Source organism: Vespa crabro, chromosome 1 (assembly GCF_910589235.1).
Source record: "Vespa crabro chromosome 1, iyVesCrab1.2, whole genome shotgun sequence".
In the NCBI taxonomy this organism is placed as follows: Eukaryota; Metazoa; Arthropoda; class Insecta; order Hymenoptera; family Vespidae; genus Vespa; species Vespa crabro.
This window is the reverse complement of record NC_060955.1, coordinates 16787658-16805614: the sequence shown is the minus strand read 5'-3', so window position 1 is coordinate 16805614 and position 17957 is coordinate 16787658. Positions and strand designations below refer to the sequence as shown.

Genomic DNA, 17957 nt, shown 5'->3' with positions numbered 1-17957 from the left:
TAAAAGACAAAAATATACATATCTATTCCTTGACTTCTGTCTCTCTCTTTCTCTCTCTCTACTTATCTATCTCTATCTCTATCTCTCGTTCACACGCTCATGTGCCATTTACGAGGCAAACCGGTTTATATACTTTTTGCGAACTCCGGCTTCGCGAGAATGTTGATTTTTGCGACATATACCGCTGGGAACCTAACCTACATCGTTACTCGAGTGAGTTGGATGTGGTGCTTGGCGTTTCGATGCCCTGCAGACCTTGAACATGCTGAAGGCTTCTTATACGTTTATCATGCTCGAGATCGTCATCGATCAAGTGCACTCTCACACAAAAATATGTTTGTACGTATGCTTGTTTTTCTTTTCCTTTTCTTTCTTTATTTTTAACTAGAGCATATTTATAAAAGTATCAACAAATTCAAACGATATAATACATGAATTAGCACTCGCGATAGAGAATGCAACACGTGCCGATCTCATGAATGTGTGTGTGTGTGTGTGAGAGAGGGGGAAATGAAAGGAAGAGGGGCGAGAGATGTGGAAGTAGAAGAGAGGTCGTCTGATAAGAGGAACCGATATGAAATTTAGTCACGACAGGAACGAGAGTCGAATCGAACAATGCCAGCGGGAGGATTAATTTTTATTCAAGGCGCATATACATCGCCGAAAATATTTTTACGTATCTCTATGTAATGCGTACGGCATACACATGTGGCCCATTAGCAGGTTAGGGCGACTATTGTTCTCTCACTAACCTACAACACTTCATAGCTCATTGTCATGCTTTATTCGTTATGTTCCTCCAACGAAGGTGAGAGCTTTTGATAGCTACAAAGAAAAAAAAATTTACTTAACCTCTAAATTTTTATATACGTAACTTGTACGTAACAAGGATAAACATCGAATAAAATGAAAATATAATGAGAATAAAATTGATTTTGGACATTTTGTAATATTTTTTCTTTTTCTCTTTTTTTTTTTTCTTTTTTTTTTGTCGATCAAAATTTTTAGATTAGAAATTGATAAATATTCGCGATTAAATAAAAAGAAATATAAGTATATGTGTTAAGTATCGAGGATTTGAAGATTGTAGATGCACGCCTGGAACGCGACACGAAATTATGTATCCGTATATGTGGCACTTGGAAACCGGTTCGACAAAACTTTCGAAAATTCCGGAATGACGTAGTAATTCTCTCTCTCTCTCTCTCTCTTTCTCGCACGTTTTATACCTATACCCAAACGAAGACGAACGGGACGGTCGTGTTTCTTTCTTAATCGCTTTTTTATTTGTGTAAGTTTGATCGATTTTTTCCTCGAAAATTAGATCATACCATCCTATCGATTAATTTGTCCTATTCGATCGAAATTTGATTATTATAAAAAAAGTATATAGAGATACTTCATTTGATTCTTAATATATTTTTTATACTTACCTCAATTTATCTTGAAGAAAATAACTACACTGTAAATGCGCCATTAATCCGCTATAAGTGCACTATAAATGCACTATGATGTTATCACATCAGGTTCGAACTTTGTCATGATAAATCGTTTCCCGAATAAATTATCATTATTACACTATATAATTATTATCATCAGAGGTATTATTAGCACTTATAATATATGAATAGGTTATATGTATATATGTCGGTGCATTTTACAATAAAAAAAAAGTATCAAGAATCATATTAATGGAACTTTCACTTTTCGAGACATCGTTTGCATCGTTCGTTCTTCAAAAAAGAATAATCGATATTTTCGAAAATATCAAATTTCGAATATCATCAACAAAATCGATACGATAAAAATTATTTTTGATATCTGTATTAAATTTTGTGTTATAATCCAAATATGTCTCTATAAATAGACACGTATTAAAAGTGCAACGAACGTGGCGATACTTCTTAGGACATGTATGTGCATAATAATCGACTTTATATAGATCAATGCTATTTGTGTAATCTATTATCCTACGTAGTATAAATTACTATACGGATTATTTCTCTAGATAGAAAAAAAATGTTACAACTTTGAAATAAAAATAAACAGCAAAAAAAAGAACAAAAAGGAAAATATTCAAATATTTTCTATTCAAAAGTGCTACGAATGCGGTTATATTTCTTGCTGTATATACATTATATTACTCTATATATATTACTTTATATATATATATATATATATATATATATATATATATATAAAGAGAGAGAGAAAAATAGGCTTAATGTTGCTTGTGTAATCATATTTTATCGCACACATTATAAATTATTATAAGAATTATCTTTCTTGGTAAAAAAAGACGATACAAACCTTGAAGAAAACAAACAAGAAAAAAAGAACAGAAAAAAATCAAATATTTTCTATTCAGAAGTATCACGAATGCGGCCATACTTCTAATATATATATATTAATCAACTTAATGTTACTTGTGTAATCGTATTTTATTATATGCATTATTATTATTTTTCTTCGTAAAAAAAAAATGATACAAACTTCGGAATAATAGTAAGAGTAAAAAAAAAAAAGGAAAAAAAAAGAGAAAAACAAGCAAAAATAAACAAATATTTTCTACTTACATTACTTCGTCGTTTGAGTAAATATTTTCATTCTGCGATTCGGGCAATTCATTTTTCTGGTTGCTCGTGGTATAAACGTCCATATCGTTAAACTCTTTATAATTCCTCCAATCTTGAATTTCCTTACGTAGAGTCGTGATAGGATCGGTTTGTTCCTCGTAACTTTCGCTGTTCGTGGATTCAACGTAGATTTTATTTTCTCTTTTTTTCATCATTTCAAATTTTTTGAGTGAAGACATTTAACAATTTTTTCTCGATCTTTTTTTTGTTCTCTTTTTTCTGTAATAAGATTGCACTTTTCAAACTTCTTCCGAGATGACGATTAACACTTTCGATTAATTTCACTGAAAAATATTTAAACATACGTCGTTTCACTTAGAATATAGACATTCAAAATTTATTGGTTAAAAAAAATTGAAAAAGATCGATATTATTTTTAAATGAATTAAAAAAAAAGATCTAGTCAATGCAGGTCGTTATAAGTAAGAAAGTTAGAAACTGTGGCGGATTGATAATTCCTACTTTATCGATGCGTTAAGAAGAGGGCGCGACGAGTCATCATAAACAAAAGAAATGAAAGAAACAAAAAAATATATTTTCAATAGACGCCTAGATAAAACCGTGCCACGTTTTGTTCGCAATCTTGTTAAATTTATATATTTTTAATAAAAGTTACATCTTTTATCTTGTATAAACAAAGTCTATAATTTGTTTAGTCAAGACCCATACATAAGTATCGTTCGTGGCGCTAATGGCACCAATTCTACATAAATGTAGAAATCGAGTAGCAAAACACTTTTTGGTGGCGCCATCTGGCGTTGTAATAAGTTTCCAATTAAAAACGCGCGTGTTCATTATTCGTTCGTCACAATAGTTTGACAAAAAATATTAACAATATGCTATTAAACAAATTACATGATTTAATTATAATTTCGTCAATATAAATAAAAAGTACGAATAAAGAATTTAAATATCTAATTGACATTTTCGTCTTAATTTGTAACGGTTGTAACGGTTGAATAATCGGGTTTCGAAAGGGAACATTCGTTCATCACCTGTTCTCAATACGTTTCCGTTGTTAAAGCAATTTATCGTAGATATATGCTTGAGAAAAACACAAAAAAAGATATATATATATATGAATTTCGAATAATATAATTTTATATTTTTGAAAATTTATTTTATATTTCTCTTTGAACTAATATGTTCTATTGTTTCGTCTTATTAAAAAAAAATATTAAAAGTTTTAATAATAAAAATAACGATTGTTTATTATAGTATTATATTTTTTATATATACTTTATATTTAATAGGATAAAGTTTTAATAAAATTACCTTAGACAGCTTAGATGAACTTATTTTGTTCTGCGAGGAAGCATTTTTTCCACTTTTATACAACTTATAAGAATATTTAACACGAATTTAGAAATCGTATAGTACAGCACTGCGAAGTATAAAACATTTCTTTTTTCTCTCTTTTTCTGAGTTCTTTCTGTTCCTAATTGGTTCATTCCATTGTATCAGAGAAAGCTATAGATAGAAAATAATAGAAACTAACTTACAATATGGAGTAGTTTGATTGGCTACTGCTTTTGGTATGGCATTGGAATGGATTCTGATTGGTTTATTCTAATGATGAATACTATGGCAATATTAGAGGCTTTAGATATGGATTTGTGTTGTGTAATATGAGCATGTGCCTACTTGTATACAATAAATTCTAACCTAGAATTTATTTATGTCAATATTAATCTTTGAATAAGAAATATATAAATAAATAAATTAAACGGTATGGCTATGCAAGTTCCTACTGAAGTAAATACAGAAGAAATCAAGTCTGTATGTATTTATTGAATACAAAAATCTATTTTTAGATTGATATTATCTTTACGTTTTTACAATTATTCTTTTTAGTATTAAAAAATAATTGCTTATATTTGTATAATTACAGTTTAAAGACTTCATAATGTCGTACAACAAACTCTCAGAGATTTGTTTTATCGACTGTATAACTGATTTTACTACACGAGATGTAAAAGCGAAGGAAGAAAAATGTGCTCTTAACTGCATGGAAAAATATTTAAAAATGAATCAAAGAGTCTCGCAACGATTCCAAGAGTTTCAAATGATTGCCAATGAAAATGTATTAGCAGCTGAAAAAAAATTGGGAAGAAATTAATGTTGGAAAAAAATGTATGTTCAATTTATAAAGCGTATTAAAATATTATATAACCCTACTATAGGAGAAGTTAAAATATTAAAATATTGCATTTCATTTATATGTTATCAAATGTCATGAAAATTATAGATATAAATTTGATATTTTAAAGTATGAGTAATATGTATTAAGTTTTTATTATATTATTACAGATACGCATTCATCCTGATGTTAAACAAAATCAGTCATGCTTGAATTATTCAAATATGATTTTTAATGTAAGATACATTTTTTAACTTAAGTTTTAACGTGTGTCATTAATTGAGTATAACAAATGCTGTAATATTCAAAGAAATCAGTCCAATGATTGTTTCCCTAATTATTATAAAAAAAAGATGCCTTCTTTAATTGTTGTTCTTTTTAAATTCATATAATGTGTAGTATTAATAGGTGATCCGCACACTCTAATTTTCATTTGAGTTAAGGTTTTTTGTTACTAGACTAATAAAAAAAAAGTACAAATTATTATTTACATTTAGAATCATAAAACTCACTCTATACGCAGCAAATTAACTTATTCATTATTTCATATTTTGTACAAATTTATACATTTATATAAATTCATATAGACATTTCAAAGCTGGACTACAATAGAATGATAAACCCTATATAAAAATGTCAATTTTTGAACGAATTCCGTTCGCAAAAGTCTAACACGTTTGGTATAATACATCAATTCTAGAATATATACTAATCTTATTTATAGAAAGCAGGTTAATCGTCTACTTAAATATTGAAAAACAAACTAATAAAAAAGAACACATAATTTAACTCGACTTTGAATGCCCAAAGTCTTGAAACTTTGGCTTTCCATGTATCTCAATTTCCATATTGTTAGAATCCCACTCAAACTGTGGAAAACTTATAGACTGCAGTGGCAATGTATCTTGCGTTTGTTGTACAATTTGTGAACCAAAATTTGTACTAGAAATATGTTGTTCCTGACATTGCATCATTGAATCAGGATTAGGTGAGTTCGGAGGTGTCTTCCTTAATCTTTTGTAATCAGAGAATCTGTTTAACGATACTTGATCTACGCATACAGCTTGAGTTGTGTGTCGTGTTTTATATAATATTGGACAACCTAAATCACCTTTTAAACTTAAACTGTATAAATTTGCAAGACGACGTAGCTTCTCCCGTTCGGCTTGACGCATAGGATGTAATTTAAGTTCACTTTGAGTTGGATCTTGTAGAAATCTTGATACTTTCTCATTTGCCGAAGTAATTATGGAATATCCAGGTTTATTGTCGACGTGACGGCGACCAGCACGAATTTCTCTACCAGTGAGACCTTCACGAATTCGTTTAACTCTTTGTCTATATCTTTTTCTACTTTCATCAGTAGAATGTTCAAAGCTACCATGTAATATCATTTGGAATGTCGAATCTGTTCCTAATTTGTCTTCACTTGTGCTGTCTCCATCGTCCCACCAATTTGATTCAACTATCCAATCAGATTGTTCGTCATCTCCTAAGATAGGAAAAGTAAACGATAATTAAGTACTACGATAATATTTTTTTACATGATAATTATGTATCGCACTTCTTACGATTTATTTACCTTCACGATCCTCGTCATTTGTGATTATACCATTTTCGGAATCGCTAGAAGAAATACTTGAACTTGATATACGTGAGCAATCTACAGTATCTTCACCTTGTATTTTTCCTCGAATTTTTGATTTCGAGGTTCTATTTGGTTTCAAAGAACGCATTTCACAGTCGGTAGAACGTTCTCTGCATGATCTCTTACGTTTGCCACACCTAAAAATAATAAAATTTAATAAATAATTTAGTTAGGATTAATTAGAACTTCGTGGAATCACAAAATATTACCATATGGCTCCATATTTATTTTTACAATCATTCCTGAGAACTCGCTTTTTTCCGCCTAAAGTAGTTGACATAATAGTAACTGTTTGAGATGTTGATGGATTTGAATCAGAATCAACAGCCATCTTTTTGAATTTTCTCTTACGTCTCGTGTTGGTCCTTGGTATGAAATTTTCATTGACAGAATCACTCTCTATGTTGCTCACATTATTTAGGTTGGAAAACCGTGCAAATCTTTTTGTTTGATTTGTGTCATCGCTGTCGGATTGATATTTAGAAGGTGTAGAATTTTTCAAAATGCGGATATCACAGATAGAAGATGAACTGTCATCCGAGTGCTTACTTATATTGAGTGATGCTGGAAAAAAATGCAATTCTTATTAAGTGGCTATATCTTTAATCTTTACTAAACTATTATTTAAAGATTACATGTGAACTGTAATTTAACTTCTTGTACATTGATATTTATAGAAAGACAATCTTGGTAATGACCCTCTGTATGCCTTGTAGAAGCGAACTGTAACTGATGTTATGTCATATGATTAGATCGGGTGGCATTCCATGTCTTCAACTTTTGTTTTTATAATCCTTATTGTTCTCAAAATTTGATTACTTTCTATTGTTTTATATGTCCTTACACTTACGAATATTCCCTGTAGAACGAGCTCTCCTCCTTATACCCCATCTACGTCTGACGTTAGCACTGTTACTGCTTTCTTCAAGGGCAAGGGTCAGATCATGCACAAGTGCCTCCATTTTTACTCTTAAGTCTGCAGGTACTGCTTTTAGAACACGCTCCATTTGAAGGATGCGTTTAATTCTATGAAACAAATATGAAAGTTACAACACGAATATTTAGAAACTAATTGAACATTTAATAAAATAAAAAAATTTAATAAAATAAAAAAATTTTTTGCACTCATATATATATATATATATATATATATATATATATATATATATATATATATATATATTTCTTTTTATCTTTAATTTAATATTAAATAAAATTCTGTCGAGAAAATTTTGTTTGATAATTGTGTTACATTTTACGAAATATAGAAAAATTTTTATTTACTAATGCCATTTATTTACACTACAAAAAAGCAAAAGAAGCCAATTAATATAACGTATTTTTCTTTATATATATATATTATATATATTATGATTGTTATTTCTCAACTTTTTTGCAACCATATATATATATATATATATATATTCGAGCGTACTCGTAATTTTTACACTGATACGTAATTCAAATTAATTATTATAAACTTTCACGCTACACACCTTGTATATATTATTCACAAGTAGTGAGTTGAACTTTAAACGGACGTCATCGTAATATAACAATTTATCTGTCGAGTAATAGTGAAAACAAAAAAAAAAGAGAAATACACTGAACGAGTCGATTTTATTTGACTTATTATCTCCGCGTCGTTTAGCACAGACCTTATGTTATATCGTAACTTGCAGAGAGAAATGGGATAATGACCGTATGTTTCTCGGGTGTTGCATGAACGCGCGTGGGTGTGTGGCGCAATAGTCGAGTCAATTCAATAGATACATACATATATGCAGGTATGTTGGCAGACATTTTGTTTTTCCTATTTCTAGATAATTTATTGAAAAATTTAACAAATTATTACTTGATTTATTTTTCTATTCAAGAATATTGCTAGCAGTAGTTAAAAAGAAAAAAAAAAGAATTTTTCATAGTAATTACATACATATGCACTACCATGATCGTATATAAATTGTTTAATTTTTGTTTTTTTTTATTAATAAGACCAAGATGTGTGTGTGTGTGTGTGTGTATATATATATATATATATATATATATATATATATATAATATTGACCAATGGAACGAACGCTCGTTTTAAAAGCTTGCATTTAATTTTACGAAATTATGCAGAAGTTGTTAATGTCTCGTATTGCAGCCAATGACGAAGAAGATAGAACCTGATCCAATTACATAGACGATAGGATAAAAATAAAAATGCAACAATTTGTATTTAAATAGAAGTATAAAAAGTTAACCAATTGCATTTCTTACATTGCACGTGCGTATAAAGAATTAATCATTATAAAACATTTTACTATATAATAAGAAAGTATGTATATATATAACAAAGAGAGAGAAAGCATATATAGAAAAGCAGAATTCTGATTGGACAGTTGCTAGGACATGACTGAACAGTCAACAACAGGAAGCAGTTTACTGTAGAAAGCCACCCAAAGAGTATACTCTTCGGTATCGTTTCCGGTTTTGCATTCCACGGACGCTCCGCACCTCCCCAGAGTTTTCATTTTCCTTTTCGTCATCGGAAAGTCGTTATCATTAGTTGGACTTACGGATTTCTAGGTTAAAAATTAGTTCGAATGAAGTGAGAAACAGTGTTTGGATAAACGATAAAATCGTTTAAACGTGATGAACGAGAAGAGGTCGAGAAGTCGAGAAGACGGGGCCTGGCATTCGTGTAAATAGCGCGTAGTGGCGGTGTGTGCGCGCGTGTTATGCGCATCCGCGGACAGATGAGCGCGGGTTCGCGTTATCTAGACGCGTAAGACGGTTGTGTCTACGTTGCATTTTTTCTATATCTCTGAAACGTTTTTTTTATTCGAACGATCGTTACTAAGGGGTAAAAACATCGAATTCATTGTATCTTTTTATTTCCCCATTGTTCCTCCCGCCCTTTTTCTCGTTGTATCCCTTTTTTCTCTTGCTCTCTCGCTTGATCTTTCTTTGTCGTCTCTCTTTCTCTTTCTGTCTTTCAATCTATTTCTCTCTCACTCTCTTTTTCCCTCTTTCTCCCTCTCTTCCTCTTTGCCTCTCTCTCTCTCTCTCTTCCTCCTTCCCACTCCCTTTCCCAGCGTTCTTCTTTATAACCGAGGATAGGGCTAAAGACGAGTCGCGTGTTGGTCCCGCGGGAGGGGGGACCGCAGGATGGATGGAACCAATGTGAATGGCGGGAACGCTAAAGTGGCGCGCGACGTTTCTAACCTAAACAGTGTTAGTATGCCGGATTTACAGGAGTCTGAGAACAAAACGGCCGTCGCCGAGACCATCGCCGAGACTGTCGCCGAGACCGTCGCCGAGACTGTCGCTGAGATCGCCTCTGATATGGACGGCCAAGAAGTGAACGGTGATTTGAAGGGTTCTACGAAGAAGACCCCTTCGACGACGATCAAAACTAAATTGCGCAAGTTCAAGGCCAATTCAACGAGTAGTATCGAGAATGATGTTAGCCTTTCCACAACGAGGGGTGGACGAAAGCGTAAATTTTCGGAACCTGACGATGCTAGTTCTGAGGAATCCACCGAGTTTAATGGATTCGATTTACAAGAAGTCGATGAACTCGAAACGGGAAGTCATGTATTAAAAAAGCTCATCGGTAAACTTTCTTTTTTATATTCAATAATATCATTTTCTCTCTTTTTCTTTTGTTTTTCTTTTTTTTTTCCTTTTTTTTCCGGCAATCCTGACTTTTAACAAATGATGAACAAAGGGTTATTAATGTTTTATGCTTGTTTGTAACTAGATCGTCTTGATCTTATTTCCTTATTTGAATCTATCTTTTCTTTCTGCCTATAGCTGAGGCAGAAATTGCAGAGGCTCAACTTACGAAACGCTGTAGGTATTTGGTGCCAAAAAGGAACTTTGATGGTAAAAAGGATGACGATCAAGACTCTGATGAAAATAAAATGCTTATATATGATATGGAACAAATATTTGATATTGATAAAATCAAAAAAGAAAGAGAATCTGATACAGATTCTATCGGTATAGCGAATAGTATAGAATTAGAAATAGAACAGCAGAAAACCGAAGAATCATCTATTAAGTCTGTAAATTCATCATCTACAACCAGTAGTCCATCTGCAATATCATTAAAATCTAAAGGGGGTCGTTTATCGCGTGGTGCAAGTCCAGGGAGTGCGCTAAAACAAAAATCAGCAATAGATATGTCAAATCCAGCTTTTAAGGAACCATTCAAGTATGGATGGAAACGAGAACTGGTATTCAGAGCTAGTAATGATTCTAGCCTTAAACGAATGGCTGATATATATTATTATACACCAAAGGGAAAAAAAGTAAGAAGTTTTAGAGAAGTTGCAGAATTCCGTAAGTTAATTCATATGAAAAATCAATATTTTTTGTATAAATTAATGCACTTTATATTTACAATTCTTTCACTAATTCTTCTTTTTTTATGTTTTTTGTTTCTTTTTTTATTTATTTTATTTTTTTATTTTATTTTTTTCTTTTTTTTCTTTTTTTTCCTTTTTTTCCTTTTTTTTTTTTTTTTCTTTTTTTATTGTAGTTCATTCAAGAGAATTAACAATAGATAATTTTACGTTCTTCAAAGAACCTATTGGCTTAGATGATCCTGAAAAAGAAATAATTCGAGATGCTAAAAGGATAAGGGTAAGTTATTATTCTTTTATTATATTCTATTTAAATCAATTACTTCTTTCTATATATCGAGTTGAACTAGAAGTATTGGGTATATTGCAGGGTTCAATAGGATCTGCACCTACACCACCAAGAAGATCTTTTGGTACTAAGAAAGTTATGCCTACACGTAAACCTATCGAAGAACATGCTCCAGCATCATCGCCTGCACCAGCAGTAGCTGTTCCACAAACAGCAGTATCAACTACATCAGCAAAAACTGCTGCTAAATCACCAAAAGCAGCTAGTAGTTTCAAAGTTAAAGTGCCTGCAAAGAAAACTCCACAAATAAGTATGTATCTATTTATATAGGAAATTAAAATATTACTTTTCTTTCTATATTATAGATAAATTAGACTTCTGGCACATTTATAAATTATATCAAATATTATAAAAATATTCTCACAATTGTTCTCTTTGAACAATGCATAGCAGAAATAAAAACATCATCAGAGGAGAGAGAGATGTTACCGCCACAACGAAATGCGGCGAGTACAAGAAGAAGTCAACAGCTAGTGGAAAAAGCACCACCTGTTAAAAGCAAACGATTATTAACGTAAGTACATTTTACATTTTACGTAAACGATTTTTGTGAATGTAATGTGTATTTATTTGATAAGTATGTTCGTTCTTTTATATATCAGTTCGATATAAATAAAAGAAATTTCCGTTGTTTTTAATGATCGTATACAGGATTTTCCCAAAAAAGTGAGTTCTGAATAAAATTTCAGGAAAATCATACGGTACAATTTTAATGATGACTACATTATACAAATTATTTAATTCCTATTTTCGATCGATTTTCTATGAAACTGGGTGAATTTAGGATTATAAAAAATACAGTTGAACTGTTTTACTTTTTTTTTTTTTTTTTTTTTTTTTTTATAGAAATTTACAAAACTGTCATAATTTAGTTAATTTACATCACGCAACTGGAAAATATTATTAGGAGTTGTGAATATATATAAGGCAGGGCATGTTTTAGAAGCAATTACCTTCTATAATTTTCATAACGCTACATATTTATCCAATTCTTTCTATATCCCATAAATCCTTATTATCTATTTTACATTCTCCTTCCACTTTTTCCCCCTATCAACGCACATCTTACAGGCCCAAAGTTCAAGAACCATGCAGCATAAGATGTTCAACAAGTATGGGACTGATTCCCAGTTTACAGTGTCGCGTATGCCTTTGCTTATATCATCCTGAGTGCGTAGATGGCTTGGAATTTTCAGGAAGTGATGATTATATTTGTAAGGTAGGTATTTATTAACTATATTGTAATAATAAATAAGACATGATCAATGTTGTGTATATTTCTATATATCTCCGTATTTTAGAAATGTAGAATTATTTTTAAATATAATTATTTTTATATTTATATATTTTATTTATTTTTAATTTCCTGTAACTCTATTTGTGTTGTAGAATTGTCAACAAGATTCAACAGAAACTCATCAACATCAATCAATGAATCCATCTTTAACACCACCTCCGTTGATTCCAATCAGCATGTTAGGCACGCAAAATGCAAAACAAAAGCCACAAACAAGCTTAACTCCACCAAAATTACAAAGAATTCCAAAATCAGAGAATGTGGATATACAGTCACGTAGTACTAGTAAATTTTCTAAAACAGCAACAATGACAAGTTCGACTTCGCTGTCGGAGAAAAAAGAGGATACTTGGTTTCCTCAATCAGAGAATGAATTTTTGCAAAGTCATGATGGAATATTACCAAAACCAGCGCAAAATATTGCTTTGATGGGAGGCAAAAGATATATAGTTGTACCAAAGAATAATGCTATGGCAGTTCAACCAGCAATTACAGTAAAACCTGATAAAATTGGTGACAAACCACCAATGTTACAGGAAAGTTCTTTAATTGACATATCCAATACAATGGAAAATTCAATCATTACAAATACAAGTGTTTCATCTTCGAAAAAAATATCTGGTGCCAATGATATGACTGAAAGTGTTTATGATAAAGAATTGTCTAAGGACGTTTCTGCTTCGTATGGATCTGATGACACGAATGAAATGGACAGTAATATTAATACAAATACTTCTATCAATATAAATACACAATTAGAAAATCAAATTTTTAATACAAAAGCATATTCATCGATTGAAACAAGAAGAACGAGTAGTAGATCACCTATTAAAAAATCAATGTCTTCAATGGCAATACAAAATAATATAAGTACATTTGGTATAGACAGTGAAATGAATAGAACAGATATAAAACAAATAGTAATTAATGCGAATATAATGCAGATGGGTAATAGGTAAGTGTTTTTAAAACATATGAGCAGAGGCATTCTTATTTTACTTTATTCTGTTAAGCTTGTCCTATGAATAAGTTATAATTTAAGGCAACTCTCTTTTGAGGTTTTGGCAGTTGCTTTGTACATATTGTATTTACAAGATCAGTATGCTATGCCTTTACAAAACAACAATGAGAACATAATGGCATCAGTAGTCTATCTTTATACGATTTTCTTAAATATTATATATATATATATATAGTTGCTTCTAATAAAAAAGCTTTAATGTGCATCGAAATAATTTATAATAATGCATATTTATACAATGCAGCGAGAGGGGGAACTAGTCGATTCAATTATTTTTCAAATAAGGATTATACAAAGTAGATTATTATTTATATACTTGGTATATTGAAGCTGCTTGTGTAAAATTGTAAATGCAATATATACTGGTGTTTATTATATTTGCAAATATAAAACTTCTATATAAAAAATGAATTTGATTTTATCTTATGATCGAAGCACACTGCCTTAGCTTCTTAGAAATGCAGCCAAAATCTTGACTAATATTCGACCAAAAAAAAAAAAGAGGAAAAATAAGGAAAAGAACAAAAAGAAAATAAAAAAGAAATAAACCAAACAAAAAAAACAATGATCATGTAATCTGATCGTTGTGGGTTCCCTATAATTGTAGTATTAAAGTAAAGATTAGAATTTACAAAATATTCAATTGAAGATAGATATTAAGAAAGTATCAAAATATAAAAATAAGAAATAATTAGTCGCTCAGTTCGTAAAATAAAATTTATTATATTTACTTAAAACAAATGATTTTTTGAGAAAAATTTATAATATTGAAAAATATAATTTGGTAATATGTATACATATACATATATATGTATGTATATATGTATGTATATATGTATGTATGTATGTATGTATGTATGTATGTATGTATGTATGTATGTATGTATGTATGTATATTGGTTATAGATAACGTTTCCTTACATTAATACTACAATTATAGATTCAGCTATTAATAAGTGCTTCATTAAAAAAAAATCTAATTCATTTTTACTTTTTATATTTACAGATATAAAGACATGTGCGAGCCGAAACACAAAAAAAATCTTAGTGCGTTTTCCCAAAAAATTGTCCTATGTCCTTCTCCTCTATCAATCCTGTATTTCATATATATTTTTTTTTATTTGACTTTTTTAATTTAATATATTATCATCATTTTAAGATACTACCGTGTAATACAATCAGATTATCGTCTATATTTCTAGAATATTCTTTTTACGAATTTTTATGTGTTTTATATAAAATGTCATTTATTACACATGAAAAGATATTTACAAATTGGCAACTTATGTTTATAAGCATATATATTTAAAAAAAAAAAAGAAAAAGAAAAGAAAAAAAAAACTAGAATATTAATAACATGGTATTTTCGATATTTGTTGTTGCTTTCGTATGTATTCATGTATAATACATATTTATATGAGCGTATATACGTATATACATACTGGTAGTATATATAGTCTAGCGAATAAGATTATATATATATATATATATATATATATATATATATATATATAATGATATATAAATATATATATAGCTAGTATATTCAGATTATAATAAGCAATGATATCAATGAGTTTATATTTTAACTAATCAAACAATTACTTTGATGTTTACAGAAGAAAACAGAATCAACAGGAGTCAAATCTACAACATCACTTTATGGATAATGTATGTGCGGGTTATCATGCATTATTACGAATTTTTCAATATCTCAAGGTGCAAGAATTATTACGTGCAGCTCGTGTTTGTAAAATGTGGCGAGATTTGGCTGCACATCCTTCTTTATGGAAAACAGTAAGAATGAAGAATAGCCAAGTAACGGATTGGGATGGTTTAGCAGATACGTTGCAAAGACATGGCACACAGCATTTGGATCTCAGGAAAATGCTTGTAGCTGGAGAATCAGATAGTATTTGGAGAAAGTTTCTATCTGTAATACCTAGAGTGACGAGCCTTGTTAAATTAGAGCTATGTAGATGCCCCGTCATGGTGGTAGAAGAAGTCATTAAAAATTGCCCGCAATTACAAGTATTGAGTGCAATGACAATCAAATGTGATTCTTTAAATTTACAATCTGTTGGTAATCTTAAACAATGCCAAGAATTAAGACTTAAAGCAATAAGTGGAATGTCTTTGCAAGAAGATCTTACACCAATAAAAGAATTAACACAATTAACACAATTGGTAAGTTGTTATTCAAATTATTGTCTTATGATGCACTTGTATAATTATCGATTTTTTATTCAATTATTATAATTATTTGTAGAGTTTAACATCAGTTAAGGAACTTGGAAAGAAGAAAATTGATATAATACAGACATTAATAAATTTAGAAACATTAGAATTAGGGGAGTGTTCAGATTTTCCAGATAAGTTTGGAACATCTGTTTTAATAAAATTACAAAAATTGGAACGTCTCCGACTTGAAAAGGGTCAAGGATCTTGTTGTACATTTGACATCTTAGAAGGTGTTTCGAAATTGGAAAATTTAAACCAAATGGAGTTAGTTAATTTCGATGTAAAAAATGGTTTTGATAAGTGTCTTGCTAATTGTAAAAATATTAAGAGGTTATTGATTATACCGACCTACATATCACAATCAGCTACTTCAAATAACATGGTATTAGGTGGTGTTACCGAATTGTCACATAATTTAACACATTTTGTTTGGGGCGTTACTCTTGAATTGTTAAGAGTTACAGAATTATTTGTTGACCAGTGCAATTTGATGAACAAACAGGTTACTGGCGATTCTATACCAGTTTTGAAACCAGTACCCTGTTTAAAATTAATCGAAGATGTCGAGGATGAAAATGATAACCAAAAAGGTATGTTGAAATGTTTAAACAATTGTGAAGATTTTCATTTCATTATGTTAATGGCATGAATTTTGATAGATAAGATTTATATTAATTCAAATTAAATAAAATTTTCATTTTGTTTATAGGTGAAGATAAACAGTTAAATATGACGAGTCCACAAGTCGATATTCTACCATTACCACAACTTCAAAAACTTCTTTTAACTGCATTACCTAAGACACGTGTTAAAATACTAAAGATACCCTTCCACGCCACATGGCGACAGAGCATTTCTGATACTACTACACAGTAAATAAAGATAAGATATAAAATGTGTAACAAAGAAAATATAAATGTAAGAAGAACAAATGTAAAAGAAACACAAATTACTTGACACGCGTATGTGTTTAAAAGTTTTGTAAATTTGACTCTATAGTGTTTGCACAACCAATTACAATGTTTATAACTTGGATGAGAAATAATTTATATATTTATGTGAGTTTTATAGCCTTCAACAAATATCTCTCTCGCAACGTGTTTGGTACATTGTACAGCTATCAGAGGCACAGTGCCATGGATAAAGATTTTGTGATAAACGAATACAAGAACGGCCTTCTTATCACGTAATATTTTATCTTATTAAATCAAAATTTTACGTGATACTGGTACTCTTGTATACATTTTTACAATTAAATGACAAATTCTGGCTTTTATAGGTTGCAGTTATATATCGCACTTTTTATCTGCACAAGAATGTTAAAGTAATTACAGCTTATCAAAGGTGCTGTGATGTGTACCTGTGTTAATGTCATCCAAGTTAATTTGCATAAAGCTCTGCATGAATATTAAATCGATCATTTAAAGAAAACGAACACTCGGAGCCAAAGAGTGACGGTACAGTTTTAAGAAATTTTATTTAAAGTTGGCGAGTAGAAAATTTTTTAATTTCTACGAATCTGCAAGACTATTCTCAATATAACTTCGGTTAAAGAATATAAAATCATACGAAAGAAGCAAATCGTTTCAAAGTATATAATATAATGTTGATTTTCTATTTGGGGTAGCAGGACAAATCTAATCATTGTGGTCGGTCTGTAAGGCTCTATTTAGAAATTAGGTTGTATAAAATAATGGTATATATATTATTATTATTATTATTATCATAATTGTATCTTTAGTAGTTAAGATACGAGTTTTCCGCTGCAAAGAAGCTATGGCGAAATTGACAAGTAATTTTGTAGAATGTGTAATATAATTCTAATTTCGCTGCACTGTGCATAAGCAATATAAATAATATAAAAGAAGCTTATTGCGGTTGATCTGTACTCAGTACAAATTATATAGTTATAAGTTTCCAATGAATATCTAAATACGTTTATAAATTGTGGTATTCTATCCAGTCCTATTATTTCTTTATTTTTTTCTCTCCTTTTATTATAACAAAAAAAAAAATAAATAATATAAGTAAAATAAATTTATAATCAGTACTTAGTATTAAATAACTCGAGGAAACATAGTGTTATTTGTTTTATGCAAAATAATATTGCGCATAACTGTTTTAAGAACTTACTCTTTTTGTTCTTAAAACAGACAAATTAATGCATAAGGTTTGCAGTTGAATGTTATTGATTATTATTTTAATACAGCTACATTGTTGTTTTATTCATTGCGGTTATTTTTTGTTGCAATGAATTTGTTTTGCTT

The 17957-nt window shown here is 30.0% G+C and overlaps 3 protein-coding genes across 10 annotated transcripts; 2 read left to right on the top strand and 1 right to left on the bottom strand.

The window, feature by feature from the left end:
- The first annotated feature begins 27 nt into the window (after nucleotides 1–27).
- On the top strand, nucleotides 28–5142 carry LOC124428037 (mitochondrial import inner membrane translocase subunit Tim9). 2 transcript variants are annotated; one of them, XM_046971611.1, is made up of 3 exons: nucleotides 28–339; nucleotides 4528–4769; nucleotides 4947–5142. In XM_046971611.1, exons 1-2 carry the CDS (start codon nucleotides 100–102, stop codon nucleotides 4753–4755), a joined length of 468 nt encoding a protein of 155 aa, XP_046827567.1. In that variant the 5' UTR covers nucleotides 28–99; the 3' UTR covers nucleotides 4756–4769; nucleotides 4947–5142. The 2 variants fall into 2 exon arrangements, with proteins under 2 accessions (XP_046827567.1, XP_046827577.1); XM_046971621.1 differs by lacking the exon at nucleotides 28–339 and adding an exon at nucleotides 4244–4415.
- Nucleotides 4907–8215, bottom strand: LOC124427998 (G patch domain-containing protein 2). Of its 5 annotated transcripts, XM_046971549.1 has the most exons (7): nucleotides 7921–8215; nucleotides 7269–7450; nucleotides 7088–7153; nucleotides 6776–6988; nucleotides 6634–6688; nucleotides 6359–6561; nucleotides 4907–6268 (listed from the first exon to the last, which is right to left on the bottom strand). In XM_046971549.1, exons 2-7 carry the CDS (start codon nucleotides 7429–7431, stop codon nucleotides 5562–5564), a joined length of 1407 nt encoding a protein of 468 aa, XP_046827505.1. In that variant the 5' UTR covers nucleotides 7432–7450; nucleotides 7921–8215; the 3' UTR covers nucleotides 4907–5561. The 5 variants fall into 5 exon arrangements, with proteins under 5 accessions (XP_046827505.1, XP_046827465.1, XP_046827476.1 ...); XM_046971509.1 differs by having other exon boundaries at nucleotides 6634–6988; nucleotides 7921–8214; XM_046971520.1 differs by having other exon boundaries at nucleotides 6634–6988; nucleotides 7275–7450; nucleotides 7921–8214.
- Nucleotides 8216–8722: 507 nt separating this feature from the next.
- LOC124427949 lies at nucleotides 8723–17652 on the top strand. Of its 3 annotated transcripts, none has more exons than XM_046971449.1 (10): nucleotides 8723–10028; nucleotides 10229–10759; nucleotides 11004–11062; nucleotides 11153–11381; nucleotides 11522–11645; nucleotides 12203–12350; nucleotides 12521–13383; nucleotides 15069–15636; nucleotides 15719–16280; nucleotides 16400–17652. In XM_046971449.1, exons 1-10 carry the CDS (start codon nucleotides 9581–9583, stop codon nucleotides 16564–16566), a joined length of 3699 nt encoding a protein of 1232 aa, XP_046827405.1. In that variant the 5' UTR covers nucleotides 8723–9580; the 3' UTR covers nucleotides 16567–17652. The 3 variants fall into 3 exon arrangements, with proteins under 3 accessions (XP_046827405.1, XP_046827388.1, XP_046827396.1); XM_046971432.1 differs by having other exon boundaries at nucleotides 8724–10028; nucleotides 10959–11062; XM_046971440.1 differs by having other exon boundaries at nucleotides 8725–10028; nucleotides 10959–11062; nucleotides 11525–11645.
- Nucleotides 17653–17957: the final 305 nt, after the last annotated feature.

Bases quoted from the DNA above. Each gene is read 5' to 3' on its own strand.
- LOC124428037 (XM_046971611.1), top strand. From the start codon at position 100: ATGTGCCATTTACGAGGCAAACCGGTTTATATACTTTTTGCGAACTCC. The intron at 340-4,527 runs GTACGTATGCTT...GTATAATTACAG, and splicing joins TCTCACACAAAAATATGTTT to TTTAAAGACTTCATAATGTC.
- LOC124427998 (XM_046971509.1), bottom strand. From the start codon at position 7,431: ATGGAGCGTGTTCTAAAAGCAGTACCTGCAGACTTAAGAGTAAAAATG. The intron at 7,154-7,268 runs GTAAGGACATAT...ACATAACATCAG, and splicing joins TACAGGGAATATTCGTAAGT to TTACAGTTCGCTTCTACAAG. The intron at 6,989-7,087 runs GTACAAGAAGTT...ATTTTTTTCCAG, and splicing joins GTCTTTCTATAAATATCAAT to CATCACTCAATATAAGTAAG.
- LOC124427949 (XM_046971432.1), top strand. From the start codon at position 9,581: ATGGATGGAACCAATGTGAATGGCGGGAACGCTAAAGTGGCGCGCGAC. The intron at 11,063-11,152 runs GTAAGTTATTAT...GGTATATTGCAG, and splicing joins GAGATGCTAAAAGGATAAGG to GGTTCAATAGGATCTGCACC. The intron at 11,382-11,521 runs GTATGTATCTAT...AACAATGCATAG, and splicing joins AAAGAAAACTCCACAAATAA to CAGAAATAAAAACATCATCA.